Here is a 26,384-nt window from a genome sequence, read left to right as displayed (position 1 = left end):
AGCTGTGCCAGGGCTGGACAGCCCTTTCAGTGAAGAAATTCTCCCAATATCCAACCTAAACCTTCCCTGGCACAGCTTGAGGCTGTTTCCTCTTGTCCTATTGCTTGTTATTTAGGAAAAGAGATCAATTCCCCCCTGGGTCCCCCTCCTGTCAGGGATTGCAGAGCCAGAAGGTGCCCCCTGAGCCTCCTTTTCTCCAGGCTGAACTCCCTCAGCTCCCTCAGCTCCCTCAGCTGCTCCTGGTGCTCCAAACCCTTCCCCAGCTCCATTCCCTTCTCTGGACATGCTCCAGAACTTCAACAGTGTTGCTGATATTGCAAAAAAAAAAAAAAAAAAGACAACACAGTAGCTTACTCTTTTTTTGTTAACTCCTGGTTAATTGTGGTATGTTGGCCATAATAATCTAAATTTCACTTTTATTCTTGGATAAATGACATAGTAGTTACATTAAGGAAAACACAGAGGGAGAAGGAAGTTTTAGAAAAAGATTAGCTCTTATAATTTTGTGTCTGCAGATGTTTACGTGTATTTGAATAGCAGAGACATTGGCATCGACTGATTTCTGAAATCAGTATGTGAAATCCAGCTGTTGGAAAACAGGCTGCACACAGAAAGAAGCTTCCTGAAGTCCCCAGTATTTCAGAATAGAAGCAGGAACACACACAAGGCACGAGAGCAGCTGGATTTTATTGCATTTACCAGCACACACAAGGCACGTGAGCAGCTGGATTTTATTGCATTTACCAGCACACACAAGCCCTTATGCACTGGCTGCCCATGTCCCACTAGATGGTGGTCATGCTACAAGAAAAGAATCCTGCACAAGTGTGCCCGAGTTGCCATCCTTTCTGTTATCCATCCTTTCTGTTATCCATCCTTTCTGTTTGTCATCCTTTCTGTTTGTCATTCTCCAGCTTTTTTATGTGTTTTAAAAATATCCTCAGCTCACACACTGCAAAGTTTGCTATTTTGCATCTAATTTTGAAAGCTACTAGGTGTGTATTTTTCCCAATACACAGTGGAAAATTCGGAATGAGTGTCATGTAGCATTATTTCCATATAAAACAATGTAACTACTGATGTTGAAGCGTAACTTGACCAAATTTAGTGAAGAACTGCTGAACATGCTGTTGAGTGAAGTGCCAAATCACCTTCCTGAGACTCCCTGAAGTGGAACTGTAGAATCGTGAAATGGTCTGGGTTGGAAGGCACCTTAAAGCTCATCACATTCCAACCTTCTGCCATGTGCAAGGGACACCTTCCACCAGCCCAGGTTGCTCCAAGCCCCATCCAACCTGGCCTTGGACACTTTCAGGGATGAGGTTTCTATCTCTGTAATGAGGTGATGAGAACCTGTAATGAAATATCACCATGAAAATAATGGGTAGACATAAAGCAAAAACCCTTTATAAAGTAGAACTCACTGCACCTGCATTCAGCCATCACAGGGCAGGTCGAGGTGCTGCTGTTGGGGATGGAGACTCCAGGGCTGTGCCCAGTTCCTGCTACCCCAGGGAAGCAGGAACACCGTGAGGTATCACTCAGCACCTACAAATCCAATTTTACTCTCAAATCGTTAGTGTGCCCACAGGAATCTCATGTGCTTTAACACTACCAAGTTCTGGTGCTGCACCTGGGCCAGGGATCAGTCCAGGCTGGGGATGAACTGATGGAGTAGCCCTGGGGAGAAGGACCTGGGGGTGCTGGTGGGGGACAGGCTGGACATGTCCCAGCCCAGAAGCCTCAAATCCTGGGCTGATCCCAGCAGGAAAGGGGGGATTCTGCCTCTCTGCCCCACCAGGTGTGATCCACCTGCCCTGGGGCAGTACAGGAAGGACATGGAGCTGCTGGAGAGTCCAGAGGAGGCACCAGGATGGTCAGAGAGGATGGAGCAGCTCTGCAGGGAGGAAAGGCTGAGAGAGCTGGGATTGCTCAGCCTGGAGAAGCTTTGGGGTGACCTCATTGTGGCCTTGTAGGGCCTGAAGGGAGTCTTAAAGGATGGAGGCTTTGGACAAGGGCATGGAGCGACAGGATGGCTTCAGAGCAACAGCATGGCTTCAGATTGACGGAATGACTTTGGAGTGACAAACCGTAGGTTTAGATTAGATATTTCGGAGGAAGTTCTTCCCTGGGAGGGTGGGCAGGCCCTGGCACAGGTTGCCCAGAAAAGCTGTGGCTGCCCCATCCCTTGGCGCGTCCAGGGCCAGGTCGGACGGGGCTTGGGGCAACCTGGGCTGGCACAGGCGTCCCTGTCCATGGCAGGGGGTGGCATTGGGCACCCTGTACTCTCCGCACCCAGCCCGTGTGTCGGTGCCGGACCCTGAGCTGTCCCTGCGCACCCGCCCTGCCCTCAGCCCGGCCGCCCCAAGGCCGCTCCCGCCCCTCCCCGCCCTCCGCGCCTGCGCGGGGCCGCTCGCGCCTCTTCCGCCGCCCGCGGAAGCGCCGCCTTTTCCTTTCGCTTCCCTTTCCTTCCCTTCCCCTTCCCTTTCCTTTCCCGTCCCGTCCCGTTCCATCCCGTGCCGCTTCCGGGCTTCGAGAGCTCCGCGGGCGCCGTGGCGGCGGGTTCGGGGCTGCAGCGGCGGGGGCGCGGCCCCTCCGCGCCCACAGGGAGCGGGGCAGCCCCCGCGGCCCCTCATGGTGCTGCTGCTGCTGCCGCTGCTGAGGTACGTCCGCGTCCGGGGCACCCTCTGCGTCCCCTCATGGTGCTGCTGCTGAGATAAATACCCGCTGCATACCCTTGTGCTGCTGCTGCTGCTGAGGTGAATCCCCTCCTGGGGCACCTCCTGCATCCCCTCATGGTGGTGTCACTGCTGAGGTAAATACCCCCTACATCCCCTCATGGTGCTGCTGCTGAGGTAGATCCGCGTCCGAGGCACCCTCTGTGTCCCTTCATGATGCCGCTGCTGAGGTAAATACCCCCGGCATCCCCTCATGGTGCTGCTGAGGTAAATCCCCTCCTAGGGCACCCCCGTGTCCCCTCATGGTGCTGTCACTGCTGAGGTAAATCCCCTCCTAGGACACCCCCCGTGTCCCCCCTCTTGGTGCTGCTGTCACTGCTGAGGTAAATCCCCTCCTAGGGCACCCCCCGTGTCCCCTCATGGTGCTGTCACTACTGAGGTAAATCCCCTCCTAGAGCACCCCCTGTGTCCCCCCTTCGTGCTGCTGTCACTGCCGGGGTAACTCCTCGCCCTTCCGCGGTGGCCCCGGGAAGGACGGACGGACGGACAGGGAAGGTTGGTGAGGAGCCGAGGGCCGGGCGCTGCCTCTGCTGCTGCTGCAGCCTGGGGTCATTTATTACGTTTGGATCGGGGTGTCCTGCTGCTTTTCACGTTGTTTGCACAATAATTAGAATAATCTGCCGGCAGCCATGCGGCTGGATGTGTCCCCGTGTCGCTGAGCCCCGGCGGGATGCGGCTCCTCGGGGCCCTCCCAGCCGTGCTGGGCTGATTTCCGTGTGCTGCTGGTTCTTCCTCCTTTCCAGGAGGGAAGGACGGAGCTTGCAAGGAGTGGGAATGCAAATCGCTCCCGAAGGAGAGGGTGGGTTGGCACAGCGCGGGGTGTGTGTGATCTGTGCCGTAAAAAGGGGCTGGGAATGCGCCCCTGTACTGAATTTCCATACTGGATGTACACTGGTGTGATGGTATCAGGATGTGGAATTGCAGTGATGCAACTGTTTGCTTTGCTGGAGACATAATTAGGTTGAAGTCGCTGTGACTGTTCACATTAACAGACTTAAATTAGACCTTTTGAAGTGGATGCTCTCTGACTTTGTGAATCTACAGATAAAAAGGAGCTGTTGTGATTCATTAGGAGATGAAACATGTGAAATATTAACCGTCTGAGATTAAATAGCTGAAAGCTCTTTTGTGGCTAAAAGGAACTGATAATACGTTTCATCGGTCTAAAACTTCTTTGGTTTCTCTTTAACAGTATATTTTGTATCATACAGATCTGATGGTTTTCCCTTTCATGCCTTTTATGAGGACAGAGAACTCTTAAGGAAAGTGAACTGATAGAATTTTGCAGCAGTTGAAAGGCTGAGGCTGAGAAACAACAAGGAAATGTGAGACTTTATATGTGTCTGATGTGAGAAACCACTGAAACAAAGGCTTTACCATTTTTGTAACCAATATTGAAAGTTGGTAGTGAAAATAGTTCAGCTTTGACCTATAATGTTGTTTTTTGGAACCTGGAAGGAAGAATCATGTGTGGATATAGTGGCTGACATAAAAACCTGCTTGGTGTGCCAGTGCAGGCAGTGTCTGGGATACCTGAGCTATCTTCACTTGGGGGAGGACAGAGCAGGTACTGATGAATGCAAAAATTAGAATTCAAAGTTATAATCTAAAGTACAATACGATTCCTCCAGTTGCTGTTGGCAAAGGAGTAAAATTTCCAGCTCCCACATAACAATGCTGATATAAGTCTGAGCTTTCTGGAGTCTAATCTGAATTTGAGCCTGTGGCCCTGTTCCAAAGGAGATAGCACAGATTGTGTTTGTGTCCTTCTCAGGTGAAGGTTGTTCAGTCCAGAAGTGTTTTGTCCTTGTGCTGTACCTCGGTGAGCTCCTGGTGTATTGGATAGTGTGTTTCTTTACTGGGCACCAAAGTCTTGTGAAAGAATCATAGAATGGATTGGGTTGGAAAAGACCTCCGAGATCATCGAGTCCAACCCTTGGTCCAACTCCAGTCCCTTTACCAGATCATGGCACTCAGTGCCACGGCCAATCTGTGTTTAAAAATCTCTAGGGATGGTGAATCCATCCCCTCTCTGGGCAGCCCATTCCAATGCCTGAGCACTCTCTCTGCAAAGAATTTCTTTCTCATCTCCAACTTCAATTTCCCCTGGCAGAGCTTGAGCCCATCGTGCCCCTTGTCCTATTGCTGAGTCCCTGGGAGAAGAGACCAACCCCCACCTGACCACAACTTCCCTTCAGGCAGTTCCAGACAGTACTGAGGTCACCTCTGAGCCTCCTCTTCTCCAGGCTGAACACCCCCAGCTCCCTCAGCCTCTCCCCACAGCACTTGTGCTCCAGTCCCTTCTCCAGCCTCGTTGCTCTTCTCTGGACTCGCTCCAGCACCTCAATATCCTTTCTGAACTGAGGGGCCCAGAACTGAACACAACACTCAAGGTGTGGCCTCCCCAAGGCAGAGTCCAGGGGAAGGGTCACTGCCCTGGGCCTGCTGGCCACGTTATTTTTGATCCAGGACAGGATCCCATTGGCCTTCTTGACTTTCTTTGACTTTCACATCTGCAGGGGGAAAATGTGTTATTGGAAAGATGTTCTGCTGCACATGTCTGGTGTTATTTCGTGCTTGTGGAAAAGTGACTTGGTACCACAGATCTATTGGTTCTATTTCTGATAGCCAAGCTCTTTAATGCTCTCTATAAATATGTGGTTTGAATACATGCATAGGGTTTTTTTCTTTAATTTTTCATAACTTGTTTTACCCTGAATTCTCATTGCTGGTTTTTGAGGGTGTTTATAAAAATGCTACTGGCATAAATCATAGATTGGGTTGGGTTGGAAGGGACCTTAAAGATCATCTCATTCCAACTCCCCCATGGAAACATCAGCTATTCCAGGTTGCTCCAAGCCCTGTCCAGCCTGGCCTTGGACACTTCCAGGGATGGGGCAGCCACAGCTTCTCTGCCCAACCTGTGCCAGGGCCTGCCCACCCTCTCAGGGAAGGATTTATTCTGTGTATCTAACCTAAATTTTTTCTCTTTCAGTTTGAAAAAAAGACATGAGTAATTAGATGACCAGCAGCACTTCTATATATCCTTTTCCTGAGATTATTTACAAGCAACACATCCCCTTTCAAAGCTGAAAAGAAACAATCCCAGTGTTTCCTGAGGGGCTGGCATTTGCTGTGTGATAAGAGACTGGCCTAAGGAGAAACTTGTCTATGTTAAAAAGGTGCTTGCTGAAGATTCTGTTGAATGTGTTGCATGTCACCAGCATCCCATTAATTCTGTGTTCCCACTGTGTGGTGTCACTGTGTGCCTGCAGCAGAGCAGGTATGGACCAGCACAGGGAAAGGACTACAAGGCATAAATGGGAAATCCAAGAGATAAATACAGTACAAGATACATTAAGTTAGAGCAAAAGCAACAAGGATTTAGAGGTGATAAGCTGTGCCACTGAGGGTATGGCATTGATTTAGGGAGAAGTTGATAACACTTTGGGATTGTGTCCCAGGTCTCCATCCTTTTCCAAAGTCCCAGGTTCCTGAAACTGGGCAGATACCTTGGTAATTACAGACAGCAGAAATTGAGTCTGTTGGTAGTAAACTGGGGTTGGTGTTGATGGACTGGTCCTTCTGAATCCCCATGATTGCAGCTGTTGTGGTTGCTGGGAAAGGTGGATTTGACACCACGGCAGAGGGTCCTGGTACAGAGGGGGCTGAGCTAAAGAGCTTCCAGTGCCTTTACTGGGTGATGGAGTACTTTGTTGGTTTGCTGGGAGGGGGTTTGCTAGACCAGTCACTGGGAAAGAATTGAAATAAGCCACAGTTTACTTGCTAAATGGCTTTGCAGTTTGGCTCGTCTGGATGTGTAGTAAAAAAGGAGGTTATTCACCTAAAGTAGGTGTGACTGTGTACAGTCGTTATCTGATGGATGTTTATCTGCCAGCCCTCAGTGCTCCAAATTGCCCAGGGAATTGGATGCAGTAGAAGGTTTGCCTCTTAGGTTTCCTTAAAATTTCTGCAGTTACTGAAGTTAATGTTTGTGCTGTAACCTTTTAGTGAGTTCTGTGATTTGATTTGCCACCAGTGCTGTGGTTTTTAGGTATGATATATGTAGGTAAGCACTGCAGGGTTATCAGTCTACTGTGCAATATGTGTTAGCAGCCCTACAACTGTTGATTTACTGATAGGCCAGCAGAAATGTTGAAACAAAGGTGTTGTCACTCTTGGTACTGTCTGTGGTGTAGCTTGAAGGAAAAAAGTATCCAAAAAAGATTCAGGCTTTGGCAGCTGATGGATTTTTGGCCTTTATAGAAATTTGTACCTGTGTATCTGTTTAAAGAAAATACAGATAAAATAGAGTTTTTTTCTGCAACAGTGCTTTTCCTTTCCTCCTCAAAAATAGCAGGGAAAAGGACTGTGCTTAACCCTGAAGTGCCTCTGTTTTTAATTTAATTTAATTATCAGTTCAGGGGCCCCATGATATGATTAGTTACGTTGTGCCATTTGTCTTCTTAGTGCCCTTGGAAAGCTTTGAGCAAGCCCATTTCAGGCACAGTCATTTTACAAGCCCATGTTTCCAGTGCTCATGAGTTTATAGTGCAAATTCTTCTTTTTTTTTTTTATTCCAATAATATATCAGCATTTTAGGCTTTGGTTTCATTGTCAGTGAGGTGTGGGTCAGATGGGTGTGGGTCAGATGGCACATTCTCAGCCTGAAAATTTTGGGAAACCCTGAAGAGGGGAACTGGATTGGATCAGGTTTAATATACCCATCTGTGCAAACAGATGACATTGTGCACGAAGCATTGAATAATTTAGTGTTATCTTCTAGTGCTTGATAAAGGTTTTTAAAAGGTCAGATTAAAAACTATTGCTTGGAGTATTAGATTGAAGAGTAGTGCTTTGTCCTTTTGTACTGGAAGTACACGACAAAGTCTGTAAATTTGGCCAGGACAAGCATTGAAGCAAATAAATAACAAACTAGCAGATAAATTAAGAGGAGAGGAGAGCTGGGAGCATCTCAGTGGGGATGCTGAGCTCTTGGTCAGTCTGAGAGCTCTCAAACATCGATGCTGCCCCCCTGGAGGAACCAAAGGAGAGGGGACTGGTGTGGGGAGGTGGAGGGAGAGGGGGAAATCACATGAGAATGACTAAATCTGTTGTTATTCTTGTAACAGCTGAACTGGAGTGGCACTTCCACATAACCAGAGACTGGGATGAACACAAGCTTTGCATGGGAACTGACTGAACAAATCCTGTCCCATTCTCATCAATAATCCTCTGTTAACAATTTCAGCTGATTACTCTGACTCCGATATTTCACCTGCAGAGGCTGAGCAGTGTCACGTCCTATTGCTTGTCATGCCCAGCTCAGAGGGTGGGTGACACTGCAGAGCAGGGTGACACACTCGCTGCTGCTGCTGCTGCTGCTGTTTGTGCTCAGCTGCCACAGAAAGCCGTGGCACTGACAACTTAATGACTGGGGGCTCACAATATTGTGAGGTTTGACAAAAATATAAAAGCTTGTTTATAATCGAATGGAAAGCAACCAGTAGCTTTGTGGAGTTGTGTGTGCTATAAGGGGTGATGGTTTAAACTAAAAGAGAGTCAGTTTAGATATAAAAAAGAAGCTTTTTTTTTTAATAAGAATCGTGAGGCCCTGGCACAGGTTGCCCAGTGAGCACAGGTTGCCCAGTGAAGCTGTGGGTGTTCCATCCCTGGAAATGTTCAAGACCAGGTTTGGGGCAACCTGGGATAGTGGAAGATGTCCCTGCTTATTGCAGGGGATTGGACTGGATGGCATTTAAAGGTCCCTTCCAACCCAAACTGTTCTGTAATTCTGTTACGTGCATAATAAACATGTTGCCTTTTAGTCTGGCAATGGAACAGAGGAGGTTGTTCAATAAGGCAAGAGGCTTCTCCTTTTCAGAGGAATTGCATGGGTATAATACCCCTTGAACTGGGAAGATTTGAAAATGGATACTGAGGAACTCCATCAGAAACGTTGTATTTGGAGGATCTTTTTCAAACTGCTTTCAGCAGCTTTGCAATAAAATGACTTTGTGTTTTCCATAGTTCTTCAATGTCAGCATCCTTATGTTACTCTCAAAATACAGTAATTTAAATTAACCTTCCAAACAAGAGAGATTTCCATGTAACAAAAATTTACTTTAAATCCTAGAAAATCAAACCAACTGAGGAAACAAACCTGGGTACTTCTTTAGCCAGCTTTAGTCAGAGAGAAATTCAGGCCCACACCTCTTCTGTTCTCTTCCCCAAATAGAAATCTCACCCAAGGTTTGTGCTGCAGTCCTGCTCCAAATGCCATGTGGTGACTTCCAAAAGTTAACAGCTAAAAATTTCAAGCTTTCAAGTGCCTGTTTTTTTAAGTAAAATACAACCTTTTTCATTGTCAGTCCACGCAGGGTATTTTAAACTCCTGCTGTTGGTGTCTATTATTTGTATTTAGCACAGTTTTCCTGAGGGAGCTTTGCTAATGAGTTTGGTGCTGATGTCTTTTCAGATTACATCAGATATGACTGAAAATGTGAATAGCCTGGGATAGCCCAAAGGAGGGACAGAATGTCACAATAACATACAAAACATTTGAGAGGTATGTGGGGTTTGTTTTCTCTTGTGCTAAAAAATTCCTTGGTTCTCTGTAGTGAATACAGTAATTTTGTGCCATTCCACCCTTAAAACATTTCTTAAAAGTTCTATAAACCCATTTTGGATGAAATAATGGCTGATTTGCCTTGTTATCTTCACATCCAGCTGTTTGTGGATTTATGAAACTTGAATTTCCCTGAGCACACAGGGTGGTGGATGTCCCAAAGTGCTACTGAACTTAATTGGCATAGATTGTAGTTTTAATTACAAACATTTAGGAAGATTGGGATAATTTCAAGTGGCTGAAAAGAGGACCTTATCTGGGTTAAGTTATGCTTGAATTGCTTTTAAGGGAGGTGAAGTTTGTTAGTTTTAAGGTATTTTTCTAGTATGTGACCACCTTCATCCATGGCTTAGTAGCTGCATTGTGGTAAGAAGTCCATAAAAACCCCTGATATGTGGACAGAAAACACAATTTAACTGTAGAAATTGTAACAAACCCAAGCACCAGAGCTGGATTTCTGTTTCCCTGCCAGGGAATGTGTCCTTCAGACACTTCCCTGTGTCCCAGGAATTTCCCAGCTATTCCAGCAGTTCCTTTTAGGCCTGTGCTACAACTGCATACACTCATTTTCATTCCTAGTTTCTTGGATTGTTCCTGCCTAGTTCTAACATTGAGAATCAGAAGGATTTACTGGGAAGAATATATTTATCTGATTCCTGATAGTTTTTAAAGATTTTAGGCCCACCTTCATCCAAAACTCTCTCAGTGTGAGTCTTTACCTGGTAATGGTCACTTGGAGCATTCTAGGAGAACAAAGTGATCCCATATCCAAGGTCTTGGGATGGAATTGAAGTGCCACAATTCCTACCAGTCCTGTGTAGGCTGCCACTAACAAGGGGGAAGAACAGAGAGCTCTGCATGGCTGTCATAAATCAATAGAAATGCTCTCAAGTTTCTCTCAGACATGGCCTTTAATAGCATGAATCAATATGATTTTTAGAACACATCATACTTTTAAAGCAGCAGGGTATTCTTGAGGCATAATGTTGAAGCTTTAATTTGTCTCCTGTTTGTTGATGGCACTTCAGCTCTGCCATTCTGTATCTTTTGAGAGATGCCTGGAAAATAGTTCTGTTTTCATGAGAACTCTTAAAGGTTTCAAGTCTTGTTTTTGCTCCACGTTGGAACGACAACAAAGCCCTAAAAGAGTTTTCACAAAATGAAATTAATTAATGTGTTCTTTGAAAATCTGATTCATGTCATCCATTGCCATGCAAATTTAACCTCTGCCATTTATTTCCCTTAAGTTTAGTCTGATCTGAGACCATTTTGTGAGTTATCCAATATATCTTTGTAACAAGCTTGTGGTTTTCCCAAAACAATAGCACTTTTGTCAACAAATTTAGCTGCTTTCTAACTTGCTGTGTTGTTTGTTGTGAGCAATGTATTAGAACAGCTTTATTTCCATTCTGTTTTTCCTTTCTGCTCTTCTCTCAGTTGCTGGAGCAGAATGAAAAGTCAACAGTCTGGTGCCATAATTTGCTGTTTTCGGAGACACATGAGCTGGAATTTAATGAAGACTTTGCCATTGTAGTTTGAGATAAAAGGGGGTGGTTGTGTTTTTTAACAGAAGAGAAAGAAGGGTTTGTGGGCACAGCAAGGTGGAAATGAAACCAATTCTAAAATCCCTTTGTCAGGCATTGAAGCTGCATGTTTGTGGTGGGGTGACCCTGGCTGGATTCCCACCAAAGCTGGGCTGTGACTCCTCCTCTTTGTTGCACAAGGGAGAGAAAACACAACACAAGGTTTGTGGATCAAGATAAGGGCAGGGAGAGGTTGCTCAGCAATGACCATCACAGGCAAAACAGGCTTGACCAGGGGGAAATCAGCTTAGTTTATTACCAATAAAATCGGGGTAGAATAATGAGAAATAAAAACTAAAAACTGAAAAATAAAAATCTTAAAACTAAATCCCTTCTTTTATATTTCATCCTTATGTAGTCGTAGGATTGTTCAGGTTTGGAGCAACACAAATCGCAGTGTTCTGTTTTGAACTTGGATACGTTTTATCTTCCAGAAACAACAAAGGAGAGCCACCTGTATTTCCAGTTTTCTTTTTAATAATAATAATATTAATGATAATAATGGTCTCTTTGGCTCCTGCAGGGCAAGGCCAGCAAACCATGCAGTCATCAGGGCACAGGTTCCGGGATGTCGAGCACCACCCGCTGCTGGCCGACAATGAGAGCTACGACTCGTCCTCGTCCTCGGAGGCCGACATGGCAGAGAGGGTCTGGTTCATCCGGGACGGCTGTGGCATGGTCTGTGCCATCATGACATGGCTCCTGGTTGTCTATGCAGACTTTGTAGTGACTTTTGTCATGTTGCTGCCTTCCAAAGACTTTTGGTACTCAGTGATCAACGGGGTTCTCTTTAACTGCTTGGCAGTGCTGGCGTTGTCGTCGCATCTGAGGACGATGCTGACGGATCCAGTGAGTATCCAAGAGTTCCTTGGAGTTGGATTGTGACAAGAAGAGGAGGGGCAGACACTTATCTCTGTGCTGACCAGGGACAGGACCTGAGGGAATAGCCTGAAGTTGTGCCAGGAGAGGTTTAGGATGGATATCAGGGAAAGATTCTTCCCCCGGAGGGTGGTGGGCGCTGAGCAGGCTCCCCAGGGCAGTGGGCACAGCCCCAAGGCTGCCAGAGCTCCAGGAGTGCTTGGATGACACTGAGGCACATGGTGTGATTCTTGGGGAGGGTCCTTTGCAGGGCCAGGAGTTGGACTTGGTGACACTTGTGGGTCCCTTCCAGCTCAGCATCTTCTGTGATTCTGTGATTTGCAGAGAGGTTTGCAGAAGCCATACCAGTCTTGTCCTGCTGGGAAAAATGGTGTTAGATTCAAAACCCCCAAGGTGAAGGCATGATAGCTGTGCTTGTCCTGTTGTTCTGTTAATGAAACCATAAAGGAGCAGTCAAGATAAAATCATTTTATGAGTATTAGAAATACAGTTTAGGTGTTTGGAGTCAGAGGGAAGGGAGATTTAAGTTGAACACAGACTGAAACAGTGTAGGTGTAAAAGGTCCTGAAAGTGCTCGTTTCATAAGACCTTTCAAGACAATAAATAGTTTTATTTTGTACTAAAATCTAGGGAATAAATCCAGGGAAAGCAAGCTGAGGGCTAACCCATTTTGAGACAGTAACAGTGTATAGAGGAGTCATGTGAGTGTTCAGAAAACCAGCAGGGTGTTGTAGTTAATGATTTTCTAGGTCCCTGATTTACTTCTGAGCCCACACCCAGTGATGAATCATTACAGCTTCTACAGACTGTGACAGTAAGAAAGTTAATGGTTTAAGGAAGGACTGCTTAAAAATATATCCTGATAAAACTGAGTGTCTTTCTAGACCAGTGTTGTTCTTTATGGATAAAACATGATACAAATTGAGATGAGTCACTACTTTTTTCCTCTGTTCCTTTTCTGCTGATTTCCAGAATGGCAGACACGACTGTGTGATAGAAACTAAGACTGAAGGAAGAAAGGAATAAACTGTCTGAAAACATATGTGAATTAAATTTACTCTTATAACAATGTTTTTTTCATAGAAAGGAGTTAGTGACTATCTGAGACTGTGACAGGTGTTTGTGAAATAGCATATTTTTGTCAGCAAAATGCTAAAAAGCATGGCCTGAAGGTGTCATCCTAAGTGACAGGTGAATAGGGCAATGTGAGACATTTCATAAGCCTAAATTTACCTGGAACAACAGAACTCTGTGCCTCAGGGGTTCTCTCAGATAATTCCCCTCGTTTACACCAAAGTGATCACCTCAATGAGAACATTCATATTGCAAATACACTTCAGGAGTACAACAGGAGTGTTTAAGGAACTCTCTCAGTTTGTGCCCCTTCAAGGGCCAACTGGCTCAGGTTTGAAGCACCACTTGGCCAAAGAGCTCATCTGGTGCAGGGCTCGGGCTGTCTCTTGGGCAGTACAAACAAGTTTGTTATTCCAGGCCACAGGCAACAAAGAATTCCTGCCTAAGCAGAGAAGTGTTTTTCAGTGGCATCTGAGTGCCTGCTGGCTTCTTAATTCTGTCCCAAAGCTCCTTCAAGATGGCTGTGTAAAGGAATGATGTTGCCACTGGACTTTTTTTGAAGGAGAATGAAGTGTTGAACGTTGCAGTGGATTTAAGCTGACCTGGAGAAGGTTCTCCCTGGGTGAAGGAAGTGCTGACCTGGAGGGGTTGGTACAGAAAGGCCACTGCACTTTATCACATCCCAGCTTATTTCACAATCACTTCCTCTCCCAGATAAGCCTTGGCCTCCATAAAGGAGCAAGGGGACAGTGGTGCTGTCCTTTCTCTTCTTACTAATCCAGAGTTAGATTTAGAATTAATAATGTTCCTGGAAGGATCAATTCCTGACCATCCTCTTCCTCACTATGTTCAAACAGCAGCTCAGAACTAATCACTAAAAATTAATTTCTTTTCCCAATGGATTGTTTTTCTTCTGAATCACTTCCTTCACCTCTTCCCCATGAAGCTGCACAAACCTTCCCAGTAGCAGAAGGTAGCAGGGAATGAGAGATGTGGAATAAAAGAGCCAGTGGTGGTCATTGCCAAGTGTCCAAGGTAAAAGTGTAAGGAAATAAAGGATGACAGTTGGTTCTCAAAAACTTGTGTGCCTGGGGCAGGTGGCTAAACCCTGAGTTCAGAGGCTTGAAAGAACATTTTTCAAGGAGTTGCTGATTTAACTCTTGTGGGTGGTTTGGCCCAATAATCAAATGTCACAACAAACATTGAGAGGAACTTCTCAGCAAATAATGTACCTGCAGGTAGATGTGTCATTTCTATAAGCTGGTGACTCTACATTCCATGAGGATTGTGCTAATACTTGTCCAGAGATAAGTCTTGCTGGAATGAAGCTGAACTTGAGGTCAGGCAGAGGTAATTTATTCATTTGGAATTGATTCTGGCTTGTAGAAGACTAGCTTTGAATAAATGAACTTTTTCAGCAATTATCCTGAGGCTGCTGGGATGAAGTCTATCAAATGTATTTTTAAATGCTCTCCTGCCATTTAAGAAGCTTTCTCTCCTCTAATTGAAATGATTTCAGGGGGCTGTGCCCAAAGGAAATGCCACTAAAGAATACATGGATAATTTGCAGCTGAAACCAGGAGAAGTGATCTACAAATGTCCCAAGTGCTGTAGTATCAAACCTGAGCGTGCTCACCACTGCAGGTATGCCAGGGGGGTCTGGAAAGCAGGAATGCATATGGAATCAGGGAATGGCATTCCTCATATTTATGTGTTATTTTTTTTCATCCACAAATTCCTTATGGTATCCAATAAACTTTCAAATTCATACATTGCAGAGCATTTTATAAATATAATATGCTCTGGCCAAAAATGAATGTGGATATGGGGAAAGAAGCAAGAAGCTCAAGGACTTTTTAACAAAAATTGTGCTCTGGTGTCTTAAATACTTTTTGATCTGTGAATATTTTTTCCTGTGCATCATTCCCAATTATTCTTAAATTTCTGAGAGAGGCTGCTGTAAGAAATTACTCCTGCTATCTTAAATTAACAAAATACAGAGTAGTTTATAAAACTCACTTTGTGTCCTCTCTTCTTCCTGGTGCATTTGTGGTTTTATGTGAATTGGCAGATTATTTTCCCAAGATTCTGTGAATAATCGGTTAAATTAGAAATTCATTTTAGAGAGGACAGAAGTGATTATTACTTGAGCTAAACATGCTATGGAAGAGATAGTAAATGTATCCATTTTTAATTAATTCTCAAATCTCTTGAGTTTCCAGGCACTGTGGATATGCTTTTGTAGTGTTTATTGTGTGAGAGTTGAAAATAGCATTGCCTGCATAATCAGGATTTACATAAATATGTAAATGTTTCTGGTAGCTCTCTAGGTGTGGGGAGTGATGTGCATTGAATTGTGAGGAGTATTAAATTGCAGCCTCTCAATTAGTGGCTGTCGAAAGCACAAAAGTCCTGCCAGGACCCTCAGAGTGTTCTGGAGGTTTGTGGTTTCTAAGTGCAAATCTCCCTGCGTGTCACTAAATCCGTGTGAACGTCACGCCTGGGCACCTCTTCCCATTGTAAACACTCAGCCCTGGCACTGGCACCTTGTTCTTCTCTCAGCTCTGAGTGGGTTTGTGCATCTGGAGTGTGAAGGCAGAAGTTTCATGGGGAAATAGTCAAGGATGGAATTACTTTCAGGAGGTCTATCTGTGGTTTAGGCTGGATGGAGCAGGGCTGCAGATCCCAAGGCTACCAGATCCCAGGGCTGCCAGATCCCAGGGCTGCCGGTCCCAGGGCTGCCGGTCCCAGGGCTGCCGGTCCCAGGGCTGCCGGTCCCAGGGCTGCCGGTCCCAGGGCTGCCGGTCCCAGGGCTGCCGGTCCCAGGGCTGCCGGTCCCAGGATGCCGGTCCCAGGATGCCGGTCCCAGGATGCCGGTCCCAGGGCTGCTGGTCCCAGGGCTGCCGGTCCCAGGGCTGCCGGTCCCAGGGCTGCCGGTCCCAGGGCTGCCGGTCCCAGGGCTGCCGGTCCCAGGGCTGCCGGTCCCAGGATGCCGGTCCCAGGATGCCGGTCCCAGGGCTGCCGGTCCCAGGGCTGCCGGTCCCAGGGCTGCCGGTTCCAGGGCTGCCGGTCCCAGGATGCCGGTCCCAGGATGCCGGTCCCAGGATGCCGGTCCCAGGATGCAGGTCCCAGGGCTGCCGGTCCCAGGGCTGCCGGTCCCAGGGCTGCCGGTCCCAGGGCTACCAGATCCCAGGGCTGCCGGTCCCAGGGCTGCCGGTCCCAGGGCTGCCGGTCCCAGGGCTGCCGGTCCCAGGGCTGCCGGTCCCAGGGCTGCAGATCCCAGGGCTGCCGGTCCCAGGGTTGCTGGTCCCAGGGCTGCAGGTCCCAGGGCTACCAGATCCCAGGGCTGCCGGTCCCAGGGCTGCAGATCCCAAGGCTACCAGATCCCAGGGCTGCCGGTCCCAGGGCTGCCGGTCCCAGGGCTGCCGGTCCCAGGGCTACCAGATCCCAGGGCTGCAGATCCCAAGGCTACCAGATCCCAGGGCTGTCAGATCCCAGGGCTACCAGATCCCAGGGCTGCAGGTCCCAGGGCTACCAGATCCCAGGGCTACCAGATCCCAGGGCTGCCGGTCCCAGGGCTGCAGGTCCCAGGGCTACCAGATCCCAGGGCTGCCGGTCCCAGGGCTGCCGGTCCCAGGGCTGCAGATCCCAAGGCTACCAGATCCCAGGGCTGCCGGTCCCAGGGCTACCAGATCCCAGGGCTGCCGGTCCCAGGGCTGCAGGTCCCAGGGATGCCTCCCTGCACAATGAGTGAGTGGTGCTTTGGCTCCATTAGCTCTGGAGTGTTCCACGGGCACAGCTGTGCCCATGGCTCGGGAGTGGAACAGTACAGCTGCTTTCTTGGGGCACCACAGGAGCTGTAAATCCCTGGGGCCCCAAAATAGCAGCGTGCAGTCTGTCCAGATGGCCTGGCATCGTGTCCATGGCATGTGCTAAAGGCCACCTGATGGCCTTGGCAGAGCGTGGGTTGGATCAGGGATCTCACTAATTTTCTCATCTCATTTTTAGGCAGATTCCCACAGAGACTTTGCGGGTATCTCTGTAAAGTGTTTCCCACATCTTCAGTCCTGGTGGGATTTACTAATTTGGAAGGAGCCCTAAATGAAGACATCATATGTTGAAGTCTCGATATGAGAGGGAAAAAAGCTGGACTATCAGAGAGCCTGGAGCTCAAAAACGTTGTTGATAGCAGGAATTTGAGCAACATTTGTTGTTAAAGCAGAGCAAGAATGGAGAGTGTCTACAATAAAGGAAATCTCTGATATTTTTGAAGGGTTTGTTTTCCCTCAGCACCTGTCTAGGGACCCAGCTTTGTGTGTCTTAGGAATTGTTCTGTAAGATGTTCCACATGAGGGCAGAGAATGTGTTTGGGTGCTTGCTCAGGGCAAAACTGGTTCCACAGAACATGTGAAAGAGAAAGCCAGAGGCTGACAGTGTGTTTGGGATCCTTTTGTAAGGCTGCTCTCATGTTTTTCTCAGCAGCTGGATTTCCAGTTTAGTTGTCTTTGTTTCTGTTAATCTGATTCTTTGCCCTTGATTTATCACTGCAGAAGTTACCAAATAGAAAAAAAGGTTTGTTTGATTATACTGCCAACGTTTTATTGGTTTACAAACCCATTCCAAAGACATTAAAAGTATGGTCTAGTCCCAAGTATTTAAAGTGGCAATTTGCTGATAGGAGAGCCTTGAAAATGGAAATTGAAGTTGGTTCCTGTTGGGAAATACTCTCAAAGCCACAGTGCATGTTTTGAGTAGTAAATTATTAACAGAAGAGACTCTTATGATGTAGTTATGAAAATTGTTGTGCAACACTGCAACAGAAGTTCTTTGAAGGAAGAAAAATAGTTTCATAATACACATTATTGATGGGGAAAAGGACAAGAAATTCTTATTTACAGCTAAGTATCTATGAACTACATTAAACTGAGGTTTCATTAAGCAGGTAACATGTTCACCATGAGGAAGAGTGAATGGGATTTAGTTTGGACTGAAGGAGCACAGCTGTCAATATTGCTGCCTGTTCACAGTGCCTGCATTTGGGGGGTGGGATTGTTACTGATAATCAAGTCACTGAGCTGTTTCCATCAGTCTTCCTGTGGATATCTGTTATCCACACCAGTTTCTCCTGGGTCTTTAGCTGTGTCTTTCTCAGTGTTCCCTCTGGCATTCAGAAGTGCAGCAGCACCTGCCTGAGCTCCTGCAGCTGCAGGGCCCAGCTGGAGAGGACCTTCCTTCATCCACAGCTCCTTGTTCTACCACCAGAGCTGCTCCTGCCTCTTGTGTAGGGTGTGATGCTCCTGCACAGTGGAAGGACCCAGGATGCAGCTACAGGAGTGATTTCCCCAAACTCCACCTGCACAAACATCTGTGCTTGGGCAGTGGAAGGAGTCAAGTACAAGTGATGGGGCAGGAGGAAAGCAGAACTGCTGTGAGTTTGTTGGGTGTGAGATTGGGAAGGAAGGCAGGGTTCCAGACATCTGATATCTTGGAGAGCTTTGTGTGGGCTTGTGAGAAATTCTGAATGAGGAGAAGTGAGTCCTGCCCACCTCACATCCCCCAGTGCTCGGCTTGCCTGAGTCTGGATGTGATTTTACTCAGAACTTCACATTAATGCTGTTTTTAGAGTGATGGAATAGGCTCTGTATGGCATTAGGAGTCTTGCATAGTGTTGGTGCCTGCAGTTAACTGACCTTCCCACAGAGCTCAGGAAAATGAGAGGCTGAACTTGCAGCAGCAGGTGATGGAATGAAAGTCTTTTGAAGAGCCTCCTGAATGTCTTCCCGCGAGTGATTCCTGTTTTTTCTGTGCCAGAAAGGTGTTGCAGTGTTTAATTCTGTGTGTAATTAGGATTTTCACATGTAACAGGCACTGTTTAAAGTCATTTGCACCAGAGGATGAGTGGTCTTTAATATCCATAAAACAAGAGGCAGTGGGAATGCAGGGCTGGGTTATGATAGCTCAGATAGCTCAGGGCAAAGGAGCTTGGGAGGAGCAGGGAGAGATTTGCATATAACCTGCACAGTTGTATGTTCTGCCTCTTCCTGAATTACCTTCTAACCATTCATATGTGATGGCTTAAAAATTGTTTTATGCCTCAGAGCACTGATTTGCCACCCACACCTCCCCCTTTCTTCACTCCTCTTCAGGCAAATCTGGAATGCTTTGAGTGTGTGGCTGTCTCAAGTACAAAGCTGGGAAATGGAATATCAGCATTGCTTAAGCTACTGATTTGACTGATTTTTACTGATTTATGGAGGAACTTGCACACATGTTGCAACTCTTTTGTTTTTCATGTATAACTCTTCATCTTTGGCTGCAGCTGGAAAGAAATGAGCCCTCTGGTGCTGCATGGCCTGGCAGATGTCAAGTGGACTTAACTGGAGTGTTTGAGTCAAGTAACCTTGACCCAAAACTGAGCAGGAACTAAGTGATCTAGCAAAGAACAGGAGTGTTTAAGTATTGGGGAACAAGTGGACACACGATGTGTGCTGTTTATAGTTTCAATGTTTTTGTTTTCCCTTGAGGAAGGGAGATGTGACTTTGTAGGCTGAGATTTCGATTGCGTAAGTTTCGAATTTTATGACCAGTTGAAACCTTAAGAGTGACAGTTTCTCTCTCAGAGATGTGAACTTCTTGTTTTCTTTCTGATTCACAAACTAAATTTACAACTTGAAACAATAAACTTTTTCTTTAGGAGAAGCTTTTTTAGACAGAGATTTTTTAATACTGAATCTGAAGAGCGATGAAGGTTTGCTCCTTCAGTGCCCCAAGTGTCTGAAGTGCCTGATTGTGTGGTTGGTTATGCAATAATTCTCATGTTGATATTGGTGGGGGTTTTTTTGTGAAGAATATCTTATGTACAGTCACTTTTGTACCAACCCAAAGCTGAGAGTTGTGAGCGAGGGAACAGTTTCTACAAAGAAATGCAAATAAAATCCCTGTTTACAGTTTGTCAGGAAGCATTTCAGCACACCACCACATGCCCACTGGATGCCTTGTTTCTGCATTAACATGTGCAGAACAGTTTCCCAACTTCCCAACAGAAGCTGCTTTTCCCTTTCCTTGCAGTATCTGCAAGCGCTGCATCCGCAAGATGGATCACCACTGCCCCTGGGTGAACAACTGCGTGGGGGAGAAAAACCAGAGGTTCTTTGTGCTGTTTACGGTGAGTGCAACTCAACAGCAGCTCCACTGCACCCTCAGCCCACCCTGAGTGTAATTTTGGTGGTGCTTGGTGCTGAGGAATGGCTTAAAGGCACAACTCTGGTGGGTTTTTAACTCCTGTGCTACGTATTTGAATCCTGTACAGCACTGTTATTTCAAGCAGTCTTGATTTTTGCTGGGTTTCTGCAGTGCAATCTTGATTTTGCTGGGGTTTCTGCAGTGCAATCTTGATTTTGGTGGGGTTTCTGCAGTGCAATTTTGATTTTGCTGGGGTTTCTGTAGTGCCATCTTGATTTTGTTGGGGTTTCTGCAGTGCAATCTTGATTTTGTTGGGGTTTCTGCAGTGCAATTTTGATTTTGCTGGGGTTTCTGTAGTGCCATCTTGATTTTGCTGGGATTTCTGCAGTGCAGTCTTGATTTTGCTGGGTTTCTGCAGTGCAGTTCTTGATTTTGCTGGGGTTTCTGCAGTCACAGGCAGTGAAATGGTGCTCTCTCTTGTTTCCAGATGTACATAGCCCTAATTTCAGCTCATGCTCTTGTGCTCTGTGGGTTCCAGTTCTTCTCCTGTGTCCGAGGGCAGTGGACTGGTAAGCAAATCCTTCACATTATCATAATCTAGCAGGTATTAAGGAAAAGCCATAGCATTCCACCTATTTCTGTCTCATGTAGGAAACATTACAGGACTTACCTCTTTAAGTGAGGTCCTGAAAGTATTTTACTTCTCTGTCTTGTTTTTCTTTTGTTGTTTTTTTCCCCTCTTTCCTTTAGACTTTCACTGTAAGAGCTGTGGCTGCCAAGGGTGTTCTCTCTCCCTTTACACACAGTAGTAATTTACTATCTCTGTATTAGGAAGGAAACAGGGCTGGTCCTCAGCCACCTCAGCACTGCATCACCTGAAGCTGCCAGCTGGGCATTGTGTGTCCCACCACAGTTCTGTGATTTTCAGCTGCACTTTAAACTAATTTCTCCCTCATTCTGCTCCTGGAGCCAACTATGAGGCTCTTGTAGAAAAGCAATTTCCCAAACTGTGCCAGGTTTTTTGTTTAGGCCTCTGACTTGCATTTCTTGATGTTCCAATGTGCTCATTCTGGCCATGAGCTTTTGACAGAAGCTGGTGGATTATCTGTTCTTCCTGCTCTCTGCAGCAACAAGGGTATCCATGTGACACTTTGTTTTGCTGAATATTTCACTAAATGGATGGAATCTTAGTTCTTTTTTTTTACTTGGAACATTCAGCTTCCTTTATATATCCCATCTCTTCCTTGTTTGAGTATAATTGAGTTCATCAGTTGATCAGAGGATCTCCAGAGATGTCACTGTTAAGTGTGAGGCAGAACCTGATTAATTTGTGTGGTGAGTTAAAAAAAGAGTAATGAAGCAATCACAGCCAGATGGAACATCTGCATTAACTGGCAAGTCAGAGCTGACAGTGGGGATGGTTTTTCCAACACCTGTCATGGATGGAACTCCAGGCTGCTCTCACATGCAGTTCTGAGCACTTAAATCACTTCATGTGCAAACATTTAGGTGATATCCCTGAAACACCCAGGCAGGATTGCAGAATTACTGCACTGTGTGCTTTGCAGGAAGCCAAAGTGTTACTTCCATAAAACTCTTTTATTTCCCTGATCAGCAGATAAAGCTGCTGCAGTGCTAGAAATTAGAAGTTTGTTTTAATTATGAAATATTGTCTAAAGTATCAGACATGTAGATTTGTTGTTGGGGTGTTTTTTATAACTACCTTTATAATTTCCACAGAATGCAGTGACTTCTCCCCACCTGTAACTGTGATCCTGATGATCTTCTTGTGCCTTGAGGGTTTTCTGTTTCTCACTTTCACTGCTGTCATGTTTGGCACCCAAATCCACTCAATATGCAACGATGAAACGGTAACAACCCTCCTTTTTTGTATCCTACAAGAGTTGCTCTGAGGAGATGTGATTAGATTTTGTTTTATTGCACGAGTTAAAAATGCAAACCTGAAACAGCTCATTTTTATTTTCTGCAGTTGCAAGGATTGAAATATTTTCTTTGTAACCGAAGTTCTTGCACTGTTTGCTCTTCTGGCACACATTTTGTAGTTAGGTTTTCAATGGCAAAGACTGCACAGCTCCTGACTTCAGTTTTGACTTCCACTTCTCATCTCTCACACACTCCTGATACATGTCATGCTTTTCTCAGGTTTACACTTAAAGTAGCTGTTTTGTCTCAGACCTTCACCCTTCACTTTGATACACTTGGTTAGAGGATAAGCTTAGTTTGGGCCTTTAGATCTTGCCCTCAGATCTGCAGACTTCCCTTGAGGGGAAGTTTGGGGATGGACAATTAATTGGAAACACCAGGAATTTGAATCCTGTGACTCTTCAATATTTTCTCCTGTGAGACTGTTTAAAAGTGTATCTCTGTACTGAGGAGTAACTGTGAAAAACAATTGGTAAATATTGAGCCTTCATTAGTGAGAAGTACAAAAAATCATCATCAAAATAATGCATTTGGGAGAGTAATCCTGATTCCAGTAATTGCAGTCTGGGAGCCTCATTGTCTGCCCTCATTAACTGAGTAAACAGCTTGTAGTGGAGGTTTATTATATGTGGACTCTCTACTGTAACATCAGCTTTTCTGGTCATTTTATCTCTTAGCTTGAGGGGTAAAGAGGCAGAGGTGGCCAAACCTTCTTGTGCACATTTAATTAAAGTTGTGAGGCTCAGAGGTGACCTCAGCACTGTCTGGAACTCCCTGAAGGGAAGTTCTGGCCAGGTGGGGGTTGGTCTCTTCTCCCAGGCACTCAGCAATAGGACAGGGGGGCACGATGGGCTCAAGCTCTGCCAGGGGAAATTGAAGTTGGAGAGCAGAGAGAAATTCTTTGCAGAGAGAGTGCTCAGGGATTGGAATGGGCTGCCCAGAGAGGGGGTGGATTCCCCATCCCTGGAGGTTTTTCAACTGAGCTTGGCCGTGGCACTGAGTGCCATGATCTGGTAAAGGGACTGGAGTTGGCCCAAGGGTTGGACTCGATGATCTCGGAGGTCTTTTCCAACCCAATCCATTCTGTGATTCTGCCCTGCACCCACAGGGCTAAAAAAGCTCCTAATTTCATGTAAGAAACTAACGAGCTCAGCAGCTCTCCAGTGAAAACACACAGTCAGGTTTGCTGACACCTGTGAGATGTTACCGACCTCTGGGCTCACCTGCACGTGTTTCTCTGCAGGAGATCGAACGCCTGAAGAGCGAGAAGCCGACGTGGGAGCGGCGGCTGCGCTGGGAGGGGATGAAGTCGGTGTTCGGGGGACAGCCCTCGCTGCTGTGGATCAACCCCTTCGCCGGGTTCCGCATCCGCCGCCTCCTGCTCAGGGCGAAGAAGGGAGGGCCCGAGTTCTCTGTCTGAGCCTAAAGATGCTGGAACTTGCAAGAATAGTATATATTATTTATTTTGGGGCCAGAGAAGGCTGTCTGCATATAATCTGTGACCAGGTGAAACTGATACGAGACATTTGCTTGTAGCAAGCAGAGTTTTCTACGTTTCTTGTCACAGACATCTCATTAATTCAGAGACATGAACTGGATCTGCAATGGTCTTGACAGCAAGAAACCAGAGGAGGAGCACGTGGTCACACTAAAGAAGCCAAATGTTGTCATGCTACTGTAATTTATTTTATGAGATTACTTATCCATTTTTGTTAAACCCTTTTTATTTGATAAATGTTTGGGGAATTACCTGTGTTTTTATAAAATAGGTGCAGTTGTCAATCAGAGGGAGGAGCATTATGGTGGAAGTTGATCTCCAGTGAGACTTAGCCTTCTAAATCCAGATTTCAGGGAATAGTGCTTTGTTCAGTTCTCATTTCTATCTCAGCTTGTCCTAATAACCAGAGCTGTTCTCCTGTGTCCCACTCCAGGCACGTTCCTCATATGCAAGGGATTGATTCCAAGGTCTGGTGCCCCCCACAGCACCCCCTGGTGCCCAAGGTCTTCCCAGGCTCACTGCAGCATGGCTGGTGTTTGGCAGTGCTCATCTCCTGTGGCATTCAGGGAAATGCTGAACCTTCAGGAAAAACCACTTGTAACTCCTGGCTGTGGGCCAGACCCTTCCCTTGATTGTGCCCCTCCAATCCTGAGGGCACAGATTCCAGAGGAACTGGAGTGGGCATAGTTTGTGGCTATCCTGTGTAGGGGGGAGTGGGACCAGTGGCTTTATCCTGCTGGGTGAGATTAAAAGAATGTCCTGTAGATTGGAGATAATTCACTCAAAACGTTGTCTTTGGTTGGTCTTGCTCTGTCCCTTTTTTTAGTGTACAGACTTTTCCTAGAAGGGAAGCTGTTCATGATCCCTTAACAAAGACATCAGGAGAATGAGGGAAGAAGTTGCTTCTTTCTCAAGTTCAACACACCTTAAATGTAGAAACATCTGCAACAGAACAAATTATTTTGAATTTAACCATTTCCAACCAAAACTACTTTGAGGAAATGAGAGCAATATAGATCTAGAACTGCTTTCTGTGGGCCTGACAAACAACAGTAGTGCTAAGAAATGTTTATAAATCTGCAAGTAATGAAATACAAGCTGCAATTCATAAAATTCAGCTAAAAGTGGATTCTTTAAAAATTACATTTCGACTATTTTTTTGGTATTGTGAATCTGTCAATCACTGACAATAGAAAGGATAAAGCAGGAGCCTTGATGCATAGCTTGAAATCGTGCCTAGAAAGTAAATAAATAGCTCCCTGTTTTGGGACTTGCCTTAAAATTGTCCTGTTCTTGCTTTTGCTCAGCCAGCAGCACTGATGACCTGCCCCACCTCCAGCAGTTCCATGTGCTGAAGAATCTTCCATTACAATGTTCAGGCACTGCACAAGCTGGACTTTCTTTTTCTTTTCAGTGCCCTGTTTCTCCATCTCTTTGTAACAGTTTGTGGCATCTCAATTCAGCTTTGTCAGGTTTTGTACCACTGGGTGGGTGAAATTCCTGAGGGATCCACGTGTTACCTACAGCCCTGAGAACAAAACTGTGCAATACTGTGGAATGTGTGCCCTTTTGGGAGGGGGGAATGATGTGGAATGCTGGAGAATTCCTGGGTGGAAATCCACTGAAACTGCAGTCAAGGAACAAAACTGTCTCGTGTAGCTGGGAGGGGAAAAGCTGGAAGTGCCACAAAAATCTGTGCATATTCAGTTGCACACCTTAAAGACTGAGGGGAAAAAATGTGTCTGGCTTTCTCATGAGGCTCTTAATGTGTATATTGTTTAATGCTGGGAATCAAAATATCACTTCAAGCAGTTGAACCCTGTGACTTAGCCAGTGTGTGTGTGTGTGAAATCCGGGTTACTTGGCTTTTCAACCCCTTCTGTTGTAATTTTTTTAATGTAAAAAAAAAATAAACTAATGAATTGAAGTCTTAGTTGATTAACTTCTCTCTAAGTGACTCTTTTGGCACATCCATGTGTGTATTCACATTCAGACTGAAGCAGCTTCAGGGTAATTGTCTCGCATCTTTTTGCTTGTAATTTGTATTTATTTCTATCAAGTAACAGGTGATACTGCTCCAAATTAAAGATGCTCCTCTGTTTATGAAGGGGTTTAAGTTGCACTGCCTGCTCAGCTCTTGGGCATTTCCTTTTCTGCATCCTCTGGTGTAGCTAATTACAGAACCATGGAATGGTTTGGGTTGGAAGGGACCTTAAAGATCATCTTGCTCCAACCCCATTTGTCTGAGGAGAATGGGGAAAACAATTCCTATGTGAAAACTTCTCATGGAACTTCAGGCTTTGCATTTCCAAAGTGTTTGTGTAACATGCAGGTTTGGACTCCCCAGTTTCTCTGTGCAAATGTGGCTTTTTCCAGTGGTTCTGCAGCTTCAGGTGCAGCCTGGAGAGGAGCAGATCACAAGGGTGAGGAGGACCAAGATTTCCAACAGCACTGAAGGATGGAGAGACTGGAAACAGGTTAGTTCCCATTTGCAATAATCCTGAAAACTACTTTGCTGTGTTCTCTGGGTCACACTTTCCTACACTGCTGTTTCTGTAGAGAAAATTACCCCAGACTTTAGGCCAGAGCTGCTTGTGTTTATAAGCAGGTTAATGATTTGCTGATGTTTGTGTGCCACAACAGTCGGGCTGGGCTGTGTTCAAACGGCTTTTTTTGTTTACTCTCCACAGGGAACAGACGTCTCTGCAGATGGATCCTGCCAATTTACCTCCTTTTCATTTTCTTGTTTAATTTCTAGTAGTAATGTCAATATTGTCTCATCAACCCTGGGCAAGCAGGAATTCATTTGTGGGCTATTTTCTGCCCATGCTGTGCACAAGTGTTGTGTTTCTACAGTT

The 26,384-nt window shown here is 45.8% G+C and overlaps 1 protein-coding gene across 4 annotated transcripts; it reads left to right on the top strand.

Annotated features, from left to right (window-relative positions):
• Positions 1-2,444: 2,444 nt before the first annotated feature.
• ZDHHC7 (zinc finger DHHC-type palmitoyltransferase 7) lies at positions 2,445-25,464 on the top strand. 4 transcript variants are annotated; one of them, XM_071567429.1, is made up of 9 exons: positions 2,445-2,663; positions 5,734-5,920; positions 9,217-9,306; positions 11,473-11,798; positions 14,422-14,546; positions 19,971-20,067; positions 20,572-20,653; positions 21,825-21,955; positions 23,272-25,464. In XM_071567429.1, exons 4-9 carry the CDS (start codon positions 11,490-11,492, stop codon positions 23,446-23,448), a joined length of 921 nt encoding a protein of 306 aa, XP_071423530.1. In that variant the 5' UTR covers positions 2,445-2,663; positions 5,734-5,920; positions 9,217-9,306; positions 11,473-11,489; the 3' UTR covers positions 23,449-25,464. The 4 variants fall into 4 exon arrangements, with proteins under 4 accessions (XP_071423530.1, XP_071423528.1, XP_071423529.1 ...); XM_071567427.1 differs by lacking the exon at positions 5,734-5,920; XM_071567428.1 differs by lacking the exons at positions 2,445-2,663; positions 5,734-5,920 and adding an exon at positions 2,810-2,908.
• The last annotated feature ends 920 nt before the right edge of the window (positions 25,465-26,384 follow it).

Source organism: Pithys albifrons, chromosome 12 (genome assembly GCF_047495875.1).
Source record: "Pithys albifrons albifrons isolate INPA30051 chromosome 12, PitAlb_v1, whole genome shotgun sequence".
NCBI classification, from domain to species: Eukaryota; Metazoa; Chordata; class Aves; order Passeriformes; family Thamnophilidae; genus Pithys; species Pithys albifrons.
Note: the sequence above shows the minus strand (reverse complement) of the source record. Positions and strands in the feature narration are given on the sequence as shown.

Bases quoted from the DNA above. Each gene is read 5' to 3' on its own strand.
- ZDHHC7 (XM_071567427.1), top strand. From the start codon at position 11,490: ATGCAGTCATCAGGGCACAGGTTCCGGGATGTCGAGCACCACCCGCTG. The intron at 20,654-21,824 runs GTAAGCAAATCC...TAATTTCCACAG, and splicing joins TGTCCGAGGGCAGTGGACTG to AATGCAGTGACTTCTCCCCA. The intron at 21,956-23,271 runs GTAACAACCCTC...GTTTCTCTGCAG, and splicing joins CAATATGCAACGATGAAACG to GAGATCGAACGCCTGAAGAG.